This window comes from Gavia stellata, chromosome 1 (assembly GCF_030936135.1).
Source record: "Gavia stellata isolate bGavSte3 chromosome 1, bGavSte3.hap2, whole genome shotgun sequence".
In the NCBI taxonomy this organism is placed as follows: Eukaryota; Metazoa; Chordata; class Aves; order Gaviiformes; family Gaviidae; genus Gavia; species Gavia stellata.
Genome location: NC_082594.1, coordinates 46,359,133 through 46,379,473, shown reverse-complemented (window position 1 = coordinate 46,379,473; position 20,341 = coordinate 46,359,133). Strand labels below are relative to the sequence as shown.

General features: G+C 39.7%; 1 protein-coding gene across 3 annotated transcripts in view; it reads right to left on the bottom strand.

The window, feature by feature from the left end:
* Nucleotides 1–20,341, bottom strand: part of LMO7 (LIM domain 7) — a 91,888-nt gene that overhangs the window by 8,522 nt on the left and 63,025 nt on the right. For 2 of the 3 annotated variants that reach the window (XM_059819817.1, XM_059819812.1), the window contains 12 exons: nt 19,010–19,124; nt 14,577–14,738; nt 13,014–13,198; nt 12,277–12,337; nt 10,961–11,002; nt 9,012–9,037; nt 8,599–8,703; nt 6,690–6,782; nt 4,913–5,283; nt 2,080–2,145; nt 1,696–1,761; nt 247–299 (listed from right to left, as the gene is read on the bottom strand). In XM_059819817.1, coding sequence (XP_059675800.1) covers nt 247–299; nt 1,696–1,761; nt 2,080–2,145; nt 4,913–5,283; nt 6,690–6,782; nt 8,599–8,703; nt 9,012–9,037; nt 10,961–11,002; nt 12,277–12,337; nt 13,014–13,198; nt 14,577–14,738; nt 19,010–19,124 — 1,345 coding nt within the window. Of the gene's footprint in view, nt 1–242; nt 300–1,695; nt 1,762–2,079; nt 2,146–4,912; nt 5,284–6,689; nt 6,783–8,598; nt 8,704–9,011; nt 9,038–10,960; nt 11,003–12,276; nt 12,338–13,013; nt 13,199–14,576; nt 14,739–19,009; nt 19,125–20,341 lie in introns of all 3 variants that reach the window. The other variant, XM_059819823.1, reaches the window with a different exon arrangement.

Sequence of the window (20,341 nt, the reverse complement as noted above, 5' to 3'; positions counted from 1 at the left end):
TTGTAATCACTACTATGGTCTTCAAGAGAGCAGTTAATCATATTTGTCTTAGGCTTATATGTTGACTGTATAAATTTCCTCTTGCTGTTAAAACTTCATTAAATTGTGGCATGGCATGAATTTGAATTACAATGCAGCTATCAAAAAGCACTTTGACAATTAATTTTCTTAGGATGACTATGTCCAATATACCTTTTTTTTAAAAAAAAAAAAATTTAAAAATAATGGAAATTAAACAGCACTTACCATTTCTGATTGTGTTGAATTCATTCAGTTCTGAAGTCGACTTGGACTTATTTCTAAGGATACAGAAAACATTCATTTCTCTATCTCAACTAGGTGACCTCGTCATGGACAAAGATCTTATCATTGCAGACCACAGATACACAGCCTGTTTTTTCACCATCCCTCCCATCAACAACTTATGCTGTACTTAAAACAAGAGGCAAAAATACCCAAACAAAGACCAACAGGCTATTAGGGGGAAAAAGATGTCAATATTTAGATGTCAATAGGTAATCGCCAATTAGAAGCTAAAATTGTGTACTGACAGTTCGCAGTGCTTCAGGTATAAGGGACTAATCGTTGTATTTGCTTCAACAAAAGCATGTAAAAACCAAAATCCTTCCTTGTGGAAGCTTTGTGAAGACTACAGTCAGACAGTCAAAGAAGTGATAACTTTCAAAGCAAGTTTATAAATGATTTGACTTCATGGGAAACTTAAATCATACTACAGCACCATTACTAGACCATAAGCAAAACACCTCCTCAAACACTGCATGTAGGTTATTCTCAGGAAATTTATTATACACTGATTATATCTGTAATTTTTTAATGTGTTTTTAGCCAATAAATATCATTCAATATACAGGAAGACAAATGGAAAAAAGCCTGTAAGTTTTGGGGTTCCTCTCAATATAAAAAAAAGGTATGCTCACTCCAACTATAAGAACTGATTAAATACGCAGCAGAGGTGATCTTTCAGAACTACTGTGGGATGCCACCTAAGACAAAGGCTTGATACAAATGTTCTGGATTTAGGTTACTTCAGCATTCTTTAACCATAGTCCAGTTATTAAAAGGGAGAAGAAAAAGCTATCCATACAAAGAGCCCAAATCCACAGTGGCTAATATATTCTATTGAAATAAAAACAAAGCAAACCCAAAAAAACAACAATAAAACCCCCAAACAAACCACTACGCAAAACAAAATAGAAAATAGCCAAGGTAAGACAGTGTAACTTAACAAGTGGCACATCTACCATCTTCCTGATAAACACACTGCTGCTGCCTCTCACTTCCCTCCCTGTTTACTCTCTCTCAAGTTGCACAATCCTGATTGGGATGACTGCACCTTAGTTTGTATAGCATGTTATGACACAACCACAATATTATCTGAAATTGTTTTCCAGCCAGATAAGTCTAGTACCACCCACATATTTGCTTCCTTACAGTTCTACTTCTCCCAGTAAAATCCTACTGACTGACTAACTGTTGTTTACAGCACAGCATATTATTTGCCAAAAGTTTGGCTGCTTGTTTTCTCAATATGAAAACATGCCATAAAAACTGCAAAACACAGCAGCAATACAAAATATACACTTAGCTCCATGGCTAAAGTATATTGGAAGTTTCAAAGCCTGACACAGAAATGGTGATGTTACAGTCTACGCTGAGATTCAGTATGACACATACCTATCAGCAAATGACTGGCCAGGTTGCTCCTCAATGGTTTTAGAAACTTCATAATGCTCATAATGACTATTAAAAAAAGATACATTATGTTCATGTACAGAAAAAGACATACATAGACATAAATATTTCCTACTAAAAATATTCAAAACAGATCCTTAAGGGAAAAAAAGGAAAAAACCCCAAACAGTTGATACTCTAAGGAGGTTTAATTTTATGTCAGAAATGCACCTAACAAAAGAAGGCAGAAAAAGAAAGGTTGTCGGAAAAGCTGCCTGAAATTACATTTTTGTAAGTGACAAGGAATGCAAACTTGAGCATGCCAAAATGGTTAATACTTATCACTGAAGATATTTCAACCTACCTATCGACTCAATTTCTTATTACCTGTCAATGAGAGGATGGCCAGCTCGATCCTCTACTGTTTTAGATACTTCATAACGCTCATAATGTCTAGAAGCAAAATACAGACATAGAAAATACTCACGAAACAAAAAAACATTTTCTAGAAATTGAACAAAGAGTAAGTACACATAGAGAAAAATGAGAAAGTTCAGATGCTTTAGTTAGAAACATGAAAATACATGAGAAAAAAACCCCAGAGACTTCTTAAGATACTGCAAAAATTACAAGTGTCAGTATATGACAGTGATTATCTCATCAGTTTCAAAGCCAAGAGGTAAGCTTTGTCCAAGCACAGCAGTTCTCCAAAAGTTACATGTATATTCTAGCAAACTGTGTAGATGCAGTTGGTAACCTATACAGAAGCACTCACTAACTTCCACAAAGCTCTTCCAGCTGCCTGTCCCCAACCTCAGTGCTCTTCGTAGCAAGTATCTTGCCTTCACGGCTTCTTCTATAACATTTCAGATTTCAAGTTGTAGCTTTGGATATCATTGTAAAGCAAACATTTAACACTAGATATTTTAAATCCCAGTTTCACTGAACTTGTTCCTCTACTATTAAGCAAAGCCATACTTGTTTAGCAAAACACATCCTTTGGCAGCAACCCCAGAAGCAATGAAATCCCCTGAGACTAAAGCATGTATCAAGGACTATCTGTAACAAGTGGTGTTCCCCAGGGCTCAGTACTGCCTCCAGTCCTGTTCAATGTATTCATCAATGACCTGGATGAAGGGATAGACTGTGCTCTCAGCAAGTTTGCTGATGACACAAAACTGGGAGGAGTGGCGGATGCACTGGAAGGCTGTACTGCCATTCAGTGTGACCTGGACAGGCTGGAGAGTTGGGCAGAGAGGAACCTTATGAAATTCAACAAAGGCAAGTGTAGGGTACGGCACCTGGGGTGGAATAACCCCATGCATCAGCACAGGTTAGGGGCTGACCTGCTGGAGAGCAGCTCTGTGGAAAGGGACCTGGGAGTCCTGGTGGACAACAGGACGGCCATGAGCCAGCCATGTGCCCTTGGGGCCAAGAAGGCCAATGGCATCCTGGGGTGCATCAGGAAGAGTGTGGCTAGCAGGTCGAGGGAGGTTATCCTCCCCCTCTGCTCTGCCCTACTGAGGCCACATCTGGAGTACTGTGTCCAGTTCTGGGCTCCCCAGTTCAAGAAGGACAGGGAGCTGCTGGAGAGGGTACAGCAAAGGGCTACGAGGATGATTAGGAGACTGCAACATCTCTCTTATGAGGAAGGGCTGAGGGACTTGGGTCTTTTTAGTCAGGAGAAGAGAGGACTGAGGGGGGATCTTATTAATGCTTCTAAATAATTAAGGGGTGGGTGCCAGGAGGATGGGGCCAGTCTTTTTTCAGTGGTGCCCAGTGACAGGACGAGAGGTAACGGGCACAAACTTGGCCATAGGAAGTTCCATCTAAACATGAGGAGGAACTTCTTTCCTTTGAGGGTGGCAGAGCACTGGAACAAGGTGCCCGGAGAGGTTGTGGAGTCTCCTTCTCTGGAGATATTCAAAACTGGCCTGGACGCATTCCTGTGCAATCTGCTCTGGGTGAACCTGCTCTGGCCTGGCGGCGGGGTTGGACTAGATGATCTCCAGAGGTCCCTTCTAACCCCTGTCATTCTGTGACTTAGATATGCAGATATTGCAGCAGCTTAATAAGTTACCACACAAAGTCCTATTATCTTGCAGTTGGGGCAAGCTAAAACTGTAGAGATACCCCGGCTCAGCTGCCAAGAACAACCTGTTTAGCCATTGTAACAACTGTGCCACTGCTTTGCTCAGCAGGGATCTCAAGCAGCAGTTATTTACAATGAGCTAAAGTAACTCCAGGTCTCACCATCTCCCCTGCAAAAATATGCAACTTTATAATCATATTTTCTTCCCCTAGGACTTAACTTGATACCACACGCTATCCTCAGTCATCTCATTACTTATATAAGAAAAAGGGAGAATACTCAAGAGAAACAGCAAAGCTAGTCATACACAAGGCAGTAAGTTAAATGCACAAGAAACAAGGAAAAGTTACTGTTTTAATCTGTTTCAGACATTAATCTCCCATGATGCCTGAAATAGTAGTCTGAAAACTTCTGGGCAAGAACATGCACTTGTAAACTAATAGTTGGGTTTGGGGTTTTTTTTGTTTTGCTTTTTTGTTCTAGTTTTTTTAAAAAACAAGCTGCTGAAGAAGGGAGTGGAAGAAACTTTTTCATACTCTAGAATAAATATATCCATAGTGGGTACTTCTAACAGGCTATGATATCTAAGCCAGTATCTGTTCACTCATATACCATGATACCCCTCATCGGCAAATTAACCCAGTAGGGCAATTAAACTTTATTGTTGCACTGTCGAACTAAAATGAGAGAGGAGTCTGGAAAATCAGTCACACGTTTGTTGGAAAAGAGTTAACTTGGTATTTCTTCTGAAAGCACTGTATGTTGAGCCACTGGCTCTCAGTTTACAAGCTTATGCAGGGTTCTTACAGAATCTTCATACTAAAGTGCTTCAGGTCATCTTTGATTTGGCTGCAATTACGGAATTTACACTTCCTATTTAAAAAATGAGCTGAAGTGGGTTAATAGAGCACTTGATTCATGGGGAAAGACCTTGTCTTATGCCTGATTCTTCTACCTTTAGAAAGAAAGGCTATCCTGTGGTATCTTGCACTGACTGATTGATTAACCTACAGTATGAGTCTTACATGAATACACTTACATATTCAGGACATACGTGCTCCCTTTAGAAATGTATTTGAATTTTTAATGCAGAAGGAAGAGAGTGTCCATCCCATCACAAGCACACACCTTTGGTACTGAAGAGTCTCCGCTGACAACTCCCTCTGCCTTTCAGCCTGCCGCCTCTGCTCCTCCATCTCTGCCCGCCGCTTCTGCTCCTCAGCATATTGCTGTTCCCTCTCTTTACGTTGTCTCTCAAGCTCCAGTTCTTGGAATTCCCTTTCTTGGTCAAAACGCAGGGCTGCTTCTTCCTGGATCCTCTGTTCCTCCTGAAGCCTCCTCCTTTCTTCTTCCTCGGCCAGTAAGCGTGCTGCCAGCTCGCTTTCTCCATCTCCTTCTGGCTCCTCAGGAGTATTCGCTTCAGGGCTTGCTCTCCAGCTGGATACAGATGGAGCCCGTGCAGGGACAGACGTTATGTTTAAGGTTAGAACAGTCTGCTCCTGCAGCAAAAGGTGGAAAAAAAAGAAAAAAAAAAAAATCATGGTTTTAGGCAACGGAGCTGTTTTTTAAACAGGTTGCTCACTCAGAGAAGTTCATTTATTCTTTGAGGGAAGACTGGGTAAAAAGCATCCCGAACACTTTCGATGCAGGACCCAGGGTGTACTTTGGTTTCATTTTTTGAGTGCTTGCTAGCACATTCTCCTAACGCAAGAGCTTCATTCCACATGGCAGCCTTAGCGAGCACCATGGGCAGTGTGGTCACAACTATGTGAAGCATTCTGCTTTCTAAAGTATCACTTACATTTCAAGCCATCCCATCCCCCCTTAAATTGCCATGGAAAACAAACTCTTCCATGATACCCAGCATTTCTCCCTACTGTTTTGACATAGAAACCCCAGACCTACCTAAGAGCGTATACTCTAAGATATACACCGCACGTGTACACCAGACCAATGAATTTCGCGTGAATCATCACGTGGAGGAAACCCCCATCCTCCTCCATTCTCCTACCATTTGGAAGTCAAACCTCAGACCTACCACCCTATGACTCTTCTCTCAGACATGAAAAAAGGTCTTTCAGTGGTCAAATATGTTTTAATTGCAGAGAACAAATACTGTTTGTCAGTTAAGGAATGGTCCATCCAAACTTCTGACGATAAAAAAATATGAAATTGTTTACGTCCTTGTACAGCAAAGTCCTCTAACAGCTCAAAGAGCTTTCTTATTCAAGTCCTAAGACTTAAATTACAGTCTACTTATTTGGATAAACACAACTGATCTAGCTAGGATGCCTGAAGCAGCACTTGCATAGCAAGAGACAAGAGATATCTCAGACACCTCCCACACTCAGAATAAAACCTGTTCATCTTCCCATAAGCAACAGCCACAGAAGTCAGCATCTACAGAAACTACATGCATTCAATATTTTGAAACATGTGATAGCAAATCTGAAGTTGATTCGATATGTAAATTTATCAGAGGATGAACTGGTTGCCAGTAACAAGCCAGGCACTTACGAACATGCCTGATGATGAAGTATTGAACCAGAATTCCAACAAGTAGCATCAGGAGGTAAATACACAGCAAAGATGTCCATTTCATTCTGGTCACAATAATTAATACATGCTGTAACTTTTTGCCAACATATTTCTGGTCTTTGTTACCTAACCAATCCATAAGGAAAAAAGTCAAATTCAACAGGTCTCAAAACATCCCACTTACTCTTTCCTTCCCATTTTTGCAACCTCTTTCTACCAAGTCATAAACAACAATTTATTTTCCAAAATGAGAAGATAAACAACACAGCAAAATAAATTATTTGCCTGCTTGTATGCATCTACTATTAGGGGAGAAAAGTCATCATGAAACTGAACAGTCAAAGGTGAAGCCATATTCATAGCCTACCTCATCAAAATACTTGGAGCTCTCTTTTTCTGCTTCTTGCTTAGCTCGTAGCCATTCTTCCCTCAGTTTTTCTTGTTCCCGTTGGTATTTCTCCTGATAGGTTAAATTGAAGTTAAACACGCAAATAAGAAACATGGTATTTTTTATTTTCATTAAAATGTACTACTGGTATTTAATGTGTTTTTTAACAGACCAGTTCGGTAAAATCATGCTTGAGCTACACTAGGGCATTAGGTCTGCCACGAGTGAATGAAATCCTGGCTCAAATACAATCCAAAGGAGTTCTGCAATTGATTTCAGAGAATCCAGGCTTATTACATGCTAAGTCTCACAACAACTGACCTCACATCTGTTATATCGTCCATCTTACAGTTTAGTTGCCATTTGAACAAAAATCAGCTATCTAAGGTATTTCTTGAAAGATGGAGTGATTATGTTTAACTTGGAATTGGGCACATTAATACGGTAAATATAAAGTGATCACTAAGTGAAATATGAGGCAGTAATTTGATTTGAGCAAGAACTCTTGGTCTTTTGGAAGCTTATCTAAACAAAAACCAATTCCTGGACTCCCAGATTTGTCCTATGACTGGATTTGGTATGAAATCAATGTAATGTCTTAAGGCATTACGCAAGGTACACAATAAATGTTTTGGTGGTTTTGTCAGTTACCACTTAGGTCTTGGGAAAAGCAAAATACTGAATTATGTCAAAAGTATTCCTGCTAAGATGTTAGAAATAACCAAAGAAAGACTTTGCTTCCTTTCTCTGTTATTTGAAAATTCATTACTGGGATCATGGGGAAGACAAAGAACATTATTACTCTGGCCAAATTTACTACTTGAGGACTAAAAAAGGAGAAGCAAAGAAAAGAAAAATGATGGCAGAGGGCTGAAATTGCTCTGAAGAAAGGGGAGCCAAGGTTTACATTCTTTAAAGCCATCTCTTCAGGCATCAAATGGAGCACCCAAACTGTAACAGAGACCACAAATATGTTTAGCAAGGCACAGATTTTGCCTTACAGAGTTTGTAAGCTAAAAGGAATGACAAAAGATAAAACATCCAAAAAGCAACAGAGTTCCTAAGCTGTACTTTGACTTCACAGTTTTCTGCTGAATGCACCAAACTTACTAAGAGGGCTTGTGCAGAGTACATGATGTCCACTGATGCCTCTCCTCGCCAACAGACTTTAGGTAACTAACTTTAATTTAATTTGCCTTGTTGAATGTGGTTGAATGGGCTTATGCTTCATTGAGCTGAGGTCTTTGCAGAGATGTGTGCTTGTTTTTTGTGCTACCCTGAGGACAAACATTGCCCCTTCCCTCTGCAACACTTCCCTCCATCTCTTAACAACTGATTATCAAGGTGGTTTTGCGTTAGTAGGTTCAGCTTCCTGACTCACAGAGGTCCTCGGAACCAAGTTGATTCCAACTGATTAGCTGATTGCTAAATGACAGGATGCTAGCAGGCATCTAACCATGGCACTGGCTGCCTTCTCCTCATCGCTGAATATAAGGCAGTATTGCTAACTGAAGGTAAAACTCATTCTAGAGACAATTTTCTTAAGGGGAAAAAATAAAACTCATATTCGAAAGTGAAGACTACTGCCTTTTAGGTCTTTGCTTCTCCTTTAAATTCTGTTGCCAGTAAGAGCATACCAGCCTTGTGATTGAGCACTTCCAGCTGTCGTGAATACTCAGTCTGGGTTTGATTTCATGAAGCTCACTAATGCATTGTCCTCTTTTTGCTGAATAATTGCTAGTGTGTAACTGTGCAGCCCAGCAAACCGATCTGAGAGTCCTCTTAGGCCATCAGTAAGAAGAGCTGCAGGAGTCACCTGTTACTTTTCTTCCTAACAGTTGCTGCACCCAAGGGATTGCCAGCCTATGATTATGAAGATTAATTATACCTGCAATAAACGGTCCTGCTCCTTTTGCCATTTTTCCTGTCGTTTTCGTTCTTCCTCTTGATCCCAAACCCGACGACTAGGAGCACTAATGGATGGGACTGGGAGCTAATATAGCACAGAAATGAAGTAGTATTATCTTCTGTGTAATCAACACTCTACTTTTTAAAACATACTTTTTTAAAGTGAGAAATAACAGCCACTACAAACACTACAACTTTATAGTGACAAGGACCCTAAATTAGCCTTTTTTTCAAAGGGACAGAAAGAAACCATTCCATTACACATTAGAAAATCTTAGTCAGTACTCTCAGATTTGATCACAATTTTAAAGCAGTATAAAAAGCAATAGAAAGCAGTGGGCTTGAAAAGACCAGGATTACACAGCTGTTCAGTAGTTTGTGAATAGTACTTACATCAGGCATTGCAGGCTCTGGGCCTCCTGTGAGATTTGGAAGACAAAAACCAGAAATCATTAGAACCATACATATTCACTACTGCAAGATTTGTGTAAATGTGGAAAGCCCGAGCTTCAGACTAATTTTTGCTTCCTTAGTAAGCCATGCTTGCATTTTGCCCTACTGAACTTACTTGAGGTCAGAATTCATTAGGTGCTTTCAACTAATGTGCACAATTGTTTAAAAGCTTTACATGCTTACAAGTGCCATCAGCAATTGCTTGAATTAGCAGTGCATCTCCCACTGTGGCAATACAGAGGTTCTTTGCTACACCTCTCCTATTATTATTCCGAAACCCAACTGTTTAGCATGACCAATAACCAGAACGCTGCTCCAGGGTAGAGCAGCTACTCACCTACTGCCCTTGAATTAAGAGACATCCCCAGGCAACTTCTCTACCACAAAACCACGTATTTGCTTTTTCCAACTGTCCTCCTTTCCTACTTCCAAAAGCACACTTGAATTTGGTGAGCTTGCCACCATTCATCACAAACCTTATGCTATTTGAGGCTGTCATGCTTGGTCTTAGCTTGTGCCAAGGATCATTATTAGAGAGATGTGTATTAAGCTAATATATTAGAAGTCGAGAAAATGTGGAGAAGCACAAATTTAAGTATAATCCTTTCCCAAGCATCATCACTATTTTGGTTTGTTGCTAGTGTACTTGTTACTTAGCTGTCCAAATTTCAGTTTAAAGAAAATGCACTAACACAACAAGTTGCGACAGTTTTCTGAAGTATGACCACATGAAGTGGAGAAAAGGTTAACTTTAGGGTACAAAAGACATCTAATGAGTCACAGACTAATGTCCAATCTATATATGCACAATTTTGTCTTCGTTATCAGATCGCAACAGCCACAGTGACAATAGACTTGATCTCTTGCAATTGCGTCAGGAAATGGTAAAGGGAGGCATAGGCAGCACCTATCTTTGTTCCCCTCTTCTCTCACCCCTGCAAGCTTATTCTGGCCTGTACAGGTTTAGAAAGAAGAATCTTTCATATCATTGTAAAGCTAAAGTGTCAAAAGTTTAAAATGAACAAAACTGTACTGAGCGTACACTCTAGAAATATGCCCTTCTCCTCCCCCTCAAGCACAAGTGAAATACTTCAATATTGTTATAAAATTTATTAAAATAAACCCCAAACTTCATAGCCAGCCTTTAAAAAAAAAAAAAAACCAAAAACAAAAAAACAACCAACAACAAAATACCACCATATTGCAGATACAATGCAGCAGAAGTATTTAAAAGCAAACAGAACCACAAACACAGATTTATGCTGTGGCACTTCACATATCACTTCTGGAGAAAACAGAAGCCATCACCACTGAAGGCAAAGTCCTGGCTCCACTAAAATCATTGGCAAAATTCACACTGAACTTCAGGTGGACCAGAATTTCACTCTTTCAGGCTAAAGCAAAACAGCAAGGCATACATAGTCTAAAGACAGCATTAGGCATACAACATTAGTGGAAGTATGTGAGTTGTGACATGCAAAACACCAAAAAGCAACCTACAAAACCAAAATTGAGTGCCTCATTTTTTGCCTTTAAAAGCTAGAATATTCAATTCAAAATTTATATTGGTCTTCTTGGGATCTTGCAACATCACCACATAGTGGAAAGCCAGCAGCTGCCTTTTTCCACCAATTCAGACGAAAGCATAGAGCTGCGACTCAAGATAAACTCAAATCCAGAGTTAAGTATTTTATCAACAGCTCTGAGATCTGTGCTAAGCCTCTGCCGGAATATTCAATGTTATTCTTGTTTTGTAGGTAGTAGCAAACCTGAACAGAGAGTGCTATCTTTCTTATTCCTACCCAGTGAAGAAAAAAAAAAAAGGTATGAACAACATAGAAGAGATTTAAACAGCTATAGATACAAGAGAACACACAAAGACCCATTACCACAAAGGTAGACCCATGAATTGTAAGAATAACCTGATGACCCTGGGGAAAGAAGGGAAATTAATTATGTTCCTTCGTTGTAACTGCAACAAACAATTCTGAAGAGGTATAGTACCCAGCACCAGACTTGTTAGGAAGAGTGTGCAGCAGGAACAATTTCATGGAAGTGCATGAAATGTTAGCTCTTTGGTTTACCTTGTTCAAAAAATTGTGACCGTCTTTTTAAGTTTTTCAAAGAAATAGGTTCAGATGCTATTTGAAAAATACAAAGAATACAAACAAGTCAGTGAGATACTGTTGTTTTTTGGGGTTTTTTGGAATGACTATCACCACTGGATAACAAACATCTGTTAGACCTCCAATCTACAGCAACATCACTTCCAAAAAATAAAAAGCCCCTCAAACACAAAGGAAATCTAATCTTTCATAGTAACAAATACAGTTTTTAGTAGGTTACATCAAATACTGATTAGTACTTCATTTTATCACTAACAATGTCCAACTATAACAACAGTACAAGCGTCAAACTCGGGCTCAGATTCTCGCTGTTTAATTTAAGCCACCTCAACTAAGACGCCAAATTGGATTGAGGAGCCTAATCAGCATTTAAGGTCATCAAAAAGGCATCTCCAGAGGGCAAATTACCTCTTGGGGGAACTCTTTTACAAATCACCATGCACATTCAAGATAAAATGAAAAACAAAGCTCTCATTGAAGGATTACTCTTCCATTAGGAAGTCTACGTACCTGGTTTCTCTCACTGTCATCAAGTAAGGCTACAACTGTTCATAGCATCATAAGTAATTGTTATTCATACCAGAACCATCAACATCGTCCTCCAGGAATAAAAGTAAAATAATAATAGTAAAACAACCACGACCCCCAAAACCTCACAACTAAAATAGGGGGGGAAAAAAAATTAAATTGAATACTCTTTACACTCTTCCTGAGCAGTGAAATAAATTGATACTCATCCTAGCTCAGTCTCCACACAATGCAGTGGTAATTACAATAAATTGTGTGCCTTCTCCTTCTCTTTCACCGCTACCACACAGTGAATTTAGAACCAATAACGCCGAGATGGGGCGGGGGGGGGTTATCACTGCTTTGCTGTCAGTTCTCCAACTGCCTAGCACGTTGTGGAAGCAAACTACACCCAGTTTGGATGCAACTAGATCTCTGTGATACCTGTCTAGCTTTCAGTTCATTAAGGTCTTGCTTCGCCCACTGTATAAAGCTTGCGATGATTACAGGTTTAGTGTCTGTGCTTGTTCCAAACCCACACAAATAGAGGATGAAAAGCAATGGTAGTTTACCTCTTTGTTCACTAGAGCCAAGATCTCCTTGCATTCCATTTATCAACTTTGTTTCTGTATCCTGAAAAAATACAAAATAAAAGTCTTGGGTTCATTAGATTTGTGGAAGTTTATCCAATTACACTTCTTCCCTGACAGGAACTGTGTATCATGAAACACTTCAGAAAACTTTCCACAGAAAGATACAAAACTATCTAAAACTTCCTGAGTGTATTATATAATAAAACGACTGCAGGCATTTGAGGGGGATCAATAACCAGCTGTGAATTGGTGGCTGAAATAAAAACCATTAGTTTGCAAGAAAATGCCAGAAGCCGAGATCCTCCTATTTCAGCTCCTTGGCAGGCAGGGAGTTATTTGCAAGAAATTTGAAAGGACGTATAACCTTGTTCTTCGGGGCTGCAATTTTCAATTACACTGATAACAAAGTTAGAAGTCTTTTCTAGAGAATAAACACTCTATATATTTTAGTTAAAACACAGTCTGCAAATATTTTAATACTTATCACTTAGCTGTGTCCACTCATGAATGGACAGTAGCAAATCTTTAAAACATCTTATTTACCTTAGTAAGTACATAGCTACATCTCCATATTTGCAGTATCCTGTATGTTCCTTAAGCAATACAAGTAAAAGTAAGATCTCCAAGGTCTTTTCTCCATCCTCCCCCTAACAAGGCATTACATCTTTACTTTCTTCCTCCCCCCAAATCCCACAACCCTTCAAAAACATACTCACAGAACTTCGAAGGCTGCTGGAGAAGTCTCTTTTTGTCGATATGGCAGGAACATTTGAAACATGTTCTCCAGAAGTTGCATCAATCCATTTATTTTCAGATGTACCTATAATTTTGGTAGCCATACTGGTGAGATTGAGGATTTTATGCCTTACATGTGGCAGGGAAGGCTGGTCTTTGCCCCAATCTTTTTGGTATGTGGAGGATCAAGAAATTAACGTAGACAGTAACGTCAAAGAACAGAACAAGAGTTAGCGAAAACACATTAAAATAACACAAAAAAGCACATAACAGAAGAGGGAGAGACACAAATCAGGTGGAATTTGTGAAGACAGGATAAAGGGCTTTTATGAGCAGACCGCCTTCCCCAAAAAAGCAAGTGTTAGTCGTAAGCCAGGTAAAAGTTTACCAGATGTTTTGCTAATATGGACTACAACAGCTCAACATTACAGAGCAATTAGTATCAATTGGAAATGATTTCATTAGCATTAGTAAGGATTGAGAAAATTCTTCCAACTTTACTCACACAAGGTACAATTTGACTCATGCACTATCCAGGAAGTGTCATTTTCACGTCTGTGCTCGCACAGATGGCAAAAAAAGGCAGTCTAAACTAAACTAGCAAAACTGATGAGGCGAAGACAAATGATAATCTTCTCTCAGACTCCATCATTTCTCCTCTCCCACTACCTAAAATTTATTCAATAAGTTCTTCTCTATTAATGTCACTCTTCATTTGTGCTAGGCCCTGTAGAAATTGTGATTTGTTTCTTGTCCCTTCCTCACCTCACTATTTTTTTCCCCTCTTGCTGGTAACTTATTCTACCTACCTTCCCACTAAAAAAATGTTTTGTGTTTATACTGTGAAAGAAGTCATTGGTCACACTTCCAACCCTGGAAAAATTCTTTTGGAATTTTGAAGGGGTCTCCTGATTAAACCCATGGCAAGTCTAGAGATGCTACAAGGCCTTCCGCCAGGATGGAAACCCTCGCTAGCCAGAATGGGAGATTCAACCATTCTGGAGAGATTACACAGCATCACAATATTTGGGTCAATGGCTAAAATGATAGCACAGGAATGCTACATCACCCACAAGCTCGTATACCACCTGAAACACTCCCTGAAGAAAGGAACACAAAAATCCTCCTTCCCTGAAGAAAGGGCGCCGCTGATTGAGGGACAGAGGCTCTAAAAATTACTATCCTCTAGAGACCAGCCCGCCCCTCTTTGTTTTTGTGGTATGGCAGGAAAGAAAATGTTATATTCCCTTGTGTGGTGGTTGCACACTTTTTTACCTGTGCATCCTCTCAGAAACAGGCCAGAGCACAAGAGAGAGGTCAGTAGTTCAATGCTTTGTAGACTTGCTTGTCAGGACATTCTAATGCATGAGTAGTTAAAAAAAGCCAAGTTGTGTTAAAATGCAACAGATGTGCTAGAGAACTACTTAGCTTAGATACATATTACTACTGTAAGGGTAATAAGGCCTCTCAGCTGTCAGGTACAGCAGAGACAAAGCTTATTTGCCTTACAGAGCATACTGTATCTGCCTGACAAAATAACTCACCATTCTTTCCATATCGTCTGACATCCATGACCAGGTTTCCAGTTTCTAGTGCTCTGCTGATGGCTTCTTCCCACTGACTATAGTCCATATGTGAAACCTTTGTGCCGTTGATAGCAATGATCTCATCATCTACATGCAGCTGAGAAAGTGCTGCAGGGCTACCTGCAGAGAACAGAAGAAAAATGAAATTATGTCTCCATTCACAATTATTTTTTTACCACAGTTGTGATTGGGGGGGGGGGGGTGGGGTGGTGTCAAATAAATGCTTATTGGATATTCAGAAAGTCTTCAAAAAATCTGCTACACTGTAATATAAGGTCAGTAAACTCCACTAATATCAAAGCAGTGTTTCAATTTGAAACTTATGAAAACCATAAAGAGCAATAGTCTTTTGGACTTGCAAGCGTTCACAGTCTGACTAGCCCACTATTGCCTTCACTAACTCACCTTTATAATCTGTGATAGCTAACAGAGGCAGCACCAAAGCGTCTGTAGCCAACGATTAGCTGAAATTCAGCCAATGTTTGGGTAATCCTCTTATTTGCCAAGAAAACCAGCCTCCACTTTGTTAATTCCGGTAGAAGCTGGCTTTCTCTTATTTACATTTTCTGTGCTCTACTGACAAGAACATGCTGCTTTATTCCTTTGCTAAAATAGCTTGATAGCTCCGAATTGACTGATAATTGGACTCAAGACAGTGCTGGGTGCTGTCCCATTAGACTTCTCTGGATTCTACTTTTTTTTGTCAATTAAGAGCAAATTTTATTGCAGCTTGGACTTTGAATTCTACTGATACTTTGCAAGACAGACTGCACTTTATACTCTTTTTCATCTACTACTAAACATTGGCAAGTGATCTCATTAGCCTAAGGACTGAGAGCATACACAACCAGTTAAGAAACTTCTATTTAATTCAGAAAACTATCAAGAGTGCAAACCAAGGCGCTTATGTTGGGCTTCTGCTCTGATTCACCTCCAGAGAAGTCTACAGAGACTAGCTGGCAATTCAGGTGCCAAAAGTTGTATGGTGCCAGTTGCCTTTCTCTGTCCAGTTCCTCCAAGACCATAGTATTTGCTGATAATTTCTTTATACCTATATATCCTCTCTATATAGAGGATTTATTTTGCATTACATAAAACAGGTATTGCTGTTTTTCATAAATTTCCCTGAAAGTAGAAGATTTTCCTTTCTTACTGCCCCCTAATGAAGGGGGTATTTCCCATGTGTATTTAGTCATTTCCCATGTGTATTTAGTTATCCCCATCTGTTGTTATTACAACAGATAACTACTAGCTCAGAGTCATAGAAAACAATTAAAACTTAAGCAAGTGGGTCAAATTTACTTTATCCTATATGCCTGCAAGTGTTTGATCGCAGACATGTGCACTCCCACATCAACACCATCTCAAAAAATGATTACAAACAGGGTGAGTGAAAGGGAAAGGACTGAAACAATAAAGATTATATGGCATTGGGGAAGCTGGCAGGAAAATGTCTAGATTAATGACTTTAAAGTTTTCTGTTTACCTAATTTTTAGCATAAAGGTTGAAAATTCCTGAAAAAATGAGCACTATCTTCTTTTATATGTAGTACATGGGTCTCACTGAAACGTGTTACAAGCTTCACTCTTATTAAGCTTTTTGAGAACACTTATAAGAAGTTAATTTTGCTTGTCAAGTAGTTTTCTTAACAATTTTTTGAAGAAAAAGCGTATGTAGAATAGAGTCATTTATAAGTAGTAAAAAGATAAATGCAGGTTATCACCTATAGCTAATTAAGATGACAAGTATGTCAAGACAATCAGAGAAAGTCTTCCCGGAAGCTATTTCTGGTCTCATGAAAGAGAAAAAAGGTCACTGGGAACAGTTGGTATGGATTTGCCAAGCCTAAATCACACTTGCTCAACCTGGCTGCCTTCAGCGATGGAATGACTAGATCTGTGGATGAAGGGAGAATGGTGGATACCATCCACCTTGTCTTTAATAAGGCTTTTGACATGATCTTCCACAGTATCCTGGTATCAAAGGTGGGATGGTATTGTCTAGAAGGCAGAACAACCAGATGGGTGAAAAACTGGCTGGGCTGTCAGAGTCTATGGGTAGTGGTTAGTGGTTCATACTCAGCCTGGAGGCTGGTTACAAGTGGAGCTCCCCAGGGATGTATCTTGGGACCTGTCCTCTGTAACATGTTCACCAATAACCACGAGGAGGAGGAGATAAAACACACCCTCATCAAGTCTGCAAACCACGCCAAAAGGGAGAAGGTGGCTGATACGCTGGAGGGCAGGGCTGCCATTCAGAGCAGGAACCTGACAATCACCGAGGGCAAATGCAGAGTCCTGTTCCTGGGATGGACTAACCCCAGTGATGGTACAGGCTGGGGGCTGATGGGCTGGAAAGCAGGGCTGGGGGGACCCTGGCAGTGGTGGGCTGTATGAACACTAGCATGACCAGCAGATCGAGGGAAGTGACTATCCCATTCACTCAGCACTTGTTATGCCACGTGGACAATACTGTGTCCAGTTTTGGTGTCCCGCTATAAGAGAGTCATCCATAAACCGGGGCAAGTTTCACGGGAGACCACTGGGATGGTCAGGGCTGGAGCACTTGTCCTCTGAGGAGAGGCTGAAGGGCATGGGCTTGTTCAGCCTGGATAAGAGAGGCTGAAGGGGGACCTAACAGCAGTCCCCCCAGTACCTGTGGGGAAGTCACTGAGACGGGAAAGCCTGCTCTTTATTGAAATTCATGGCAGGAGAACACAGTGCAGTGGCTGTAAACTGAGACAAAGGTCGGTCTGACTGGATATGCGGGGAAGTTTTTCCCTGAGAGGATAATTATGCAATGCCCAGAGAAGCTGTGCAGTTTCCATCCTTGAAGGGTCTCAAACCCACCTGGGTAAGGCCCTAGGCAACCTGGTCTGAATTCAGCCTTGACACTTTTTTGAGCAGGGGTTTGCTCTAGGTGATCTTCCAAGGTCCCTTCCAACCTGAATTATCCTATGACTTATCCCTAAAAATAGGAAACGCAACATTCAGAAGTGCCCAGCTGAAAGCACATCTTACTCTTTCAAGGGGCTGTCCATCTCTTTCATCGTTCTTTAATTTAAAGGAAGCGACAGCTTTTGAATAAGGATAAAATATGAGTCAGTTGTTGAAAAAAAGATGTTAAACACATGCTATAAACAAGAATACCAAGATACAGTCCATTCTCCATTTAATCTTTATACTTTGCACCCTTCCTTGCGAGAACAGTAATAAAGCATAATGAAGATAACAGCCACAAGGCCTTCATCTTCTCCTTGCCTGGAGAGTTGGGGATAGAGCCCACATGGATCTTTGTGAACGACCAGCAGGAACATTCACTACCCTCACGTTTCTCACTTACAGCTGGCAGCGCAAAGAGACAGTCCTCTGCCTCCAAGTAACAAAATTAAACCAGAAGCCTAGCAGCAGGGAAAGCAAATGGAAAGTTATTCTTCATGCAAAGCGAAAATTAATGGTTACAATCTAATTGTGAAAAGTACCCAGCTATAGTAGTGGTCTAAAAATTGAATTTGAAATAAAATAAAAAAAAAAAAATATCAAGGCTGCTCAGTAGTACTGTTAAACGGTATTTTTTCCTCTCTGGAAAGCATAATGAAGGGCTAACTAAACGAGAAGTTTCCAGTTATTTCTCCCTTCTCAGGATGATCTTGTGTTAGCTGGAAGAAAGGGCACAATTCAATATTCCTCAAGTATTACCAGCAATGGGAAAGAACACTGTTTAAAAAACACGCATTACATGTGATTTGCTTGGGTTTTTGTTGTGTTTTGTAGCAGGGTTTTTTAATTAAGAAAACTAAGCTTCTTCTCTGCAGAAGACTACTAAAGCTTAGAAATAAACTATATGTATGTTTTGATTCAAGACAAAAATGTTTGCTTTTGCTCGGTACTAACACGTCTGAAAAAAACTGCACTGGAAATCAATTTAGAAGTTGCAACTGCTTAAAAATATTAACTGTCTCCAAAATTCAACATGACTAAGAAAGGGAAAATTGAAATAAAGATATTAACTCCTAACTAAGTTTCCTCTGCATGTGTTTACAAACCATATGAAGTGAAATCTTTTCAACTGGATATTAGAGGTCTGTATGTGCCCCTTACTACTGTTCTGCAAGGGGCTTGGTGAATGTTTGAGTAATCACGTTTATGCCTTTTCAGTGGTTACAGAAATGTCCTTGATTAGGAAAATGTGGTTTTGGTATTTCTGAATTCAACCCATTTCAAGAGATGAGGATTCACAGAAATACATCAGCAAACTAAATACTGATTTTTCAATTCTTCACCTGATTTTTTAAAATATTTGCAGCATTCTTAACAGCAAACGCCTTAATTTAGAAGCCTCTGCAAACTAAACACAAGAACAAAAATTTGTGCAGTTAATACACATTTACCTTCTTCAACTGTCTGTACAAAGGCCCCTGAAGAACTCCAATTTGTTGTAAACCCAAAGCTGCGACTGTGGCCAGGTCTCTGGTTTATACTGATTCTCATTTCACTGTACTGTTCCTGAAAAATAAAACATGACACTACAGTATCTGGTATCACAGGAATCTAAATGAGGGAAAGTTTATCCTCTAAATAAGTGAGGCTGCTCACAATGTGCACTTTAATCATCTATTATTAGCATCATAGACAAAGGAAACAGTATTGAAGTCAGTTACTAACTCATTTGTTTTTTATTGAAACAGGTATGTTTTCAGTTTACATATATATTTTCTCTACACATATATTTAGCTGTGCATTTCTCATTTTAAATGTTTTGTAACACAATGCTACAAAATGTACAAAACTTGAGGAAACTAGACCCCTAAATGGGTCTTCATGGCTAGTCTTGTAAATTTGTGGAACGCACTGCCTCCTGAGAGAGCATCAGAGATGTGAAAAAGCTCCATAACAGTAATTTATCTTATTTTTTTCTTGCACATCCTACAGTGGCCATCATCAGTTTTTTTTAGGCTCAATGCTGCAAGTTTACTTGGGTGAACAATTGTCTTTTTAATTTTGTATGAAATACTACTAGCTTGCTATGGATTTTGTAACGGAGGCCTTAGATAATAAGACTAATCCCAGAATTAGCTAGAATCCAGATCTTCCATTCTAGTGGACTTCCAAGACGTGTTCAAAATCAGAATCAAAACCTAACATTACCCTTTTAAATTACAGAAACATTTCATTGGGAAAACATTTCGGAACACTTGCTTTCAATCCCACAGTATATTATGAATATGTGTTGCATACATTAACATTTTAATGTGAACTCATTAAAAAACAATTAAAATACCCAAAGGCATGCTATTCGCTTCATGGAACTGACGTTGTTATAAAAGGAAAAAAATATCCTAGACTTTTTCTGTCAAACACTTAAAATAGATATATTCCAGCAATGCGTGCATGGAGGAGACCCCCGCATGTGTACTAAATTTGGTGTACTAAATGTACACCTACATGTTAGTTGCCTAGCAAACCAGCTTTTTTGAAGGGTGGGATTCATTTTCCCTAACTTAAAAGATGTAGAAGTCTAGGTATCTAAGCCAATTCCCCAATGCTCCTGTGTTGGTAGGATGCAACAGGCGGCTGCGGGGAGCACTGCAGGAGCAGATGCAGTTAGCCAGAGTCTCTGGGCATGACGCAGCCGGAGGAGCCTTCAGCAGTACCCGCGGGCTGGCTGCAGAAGACGACAACATTGCAAGGAAACATCCTGAGGTTTCGCCCCATGTTACAGC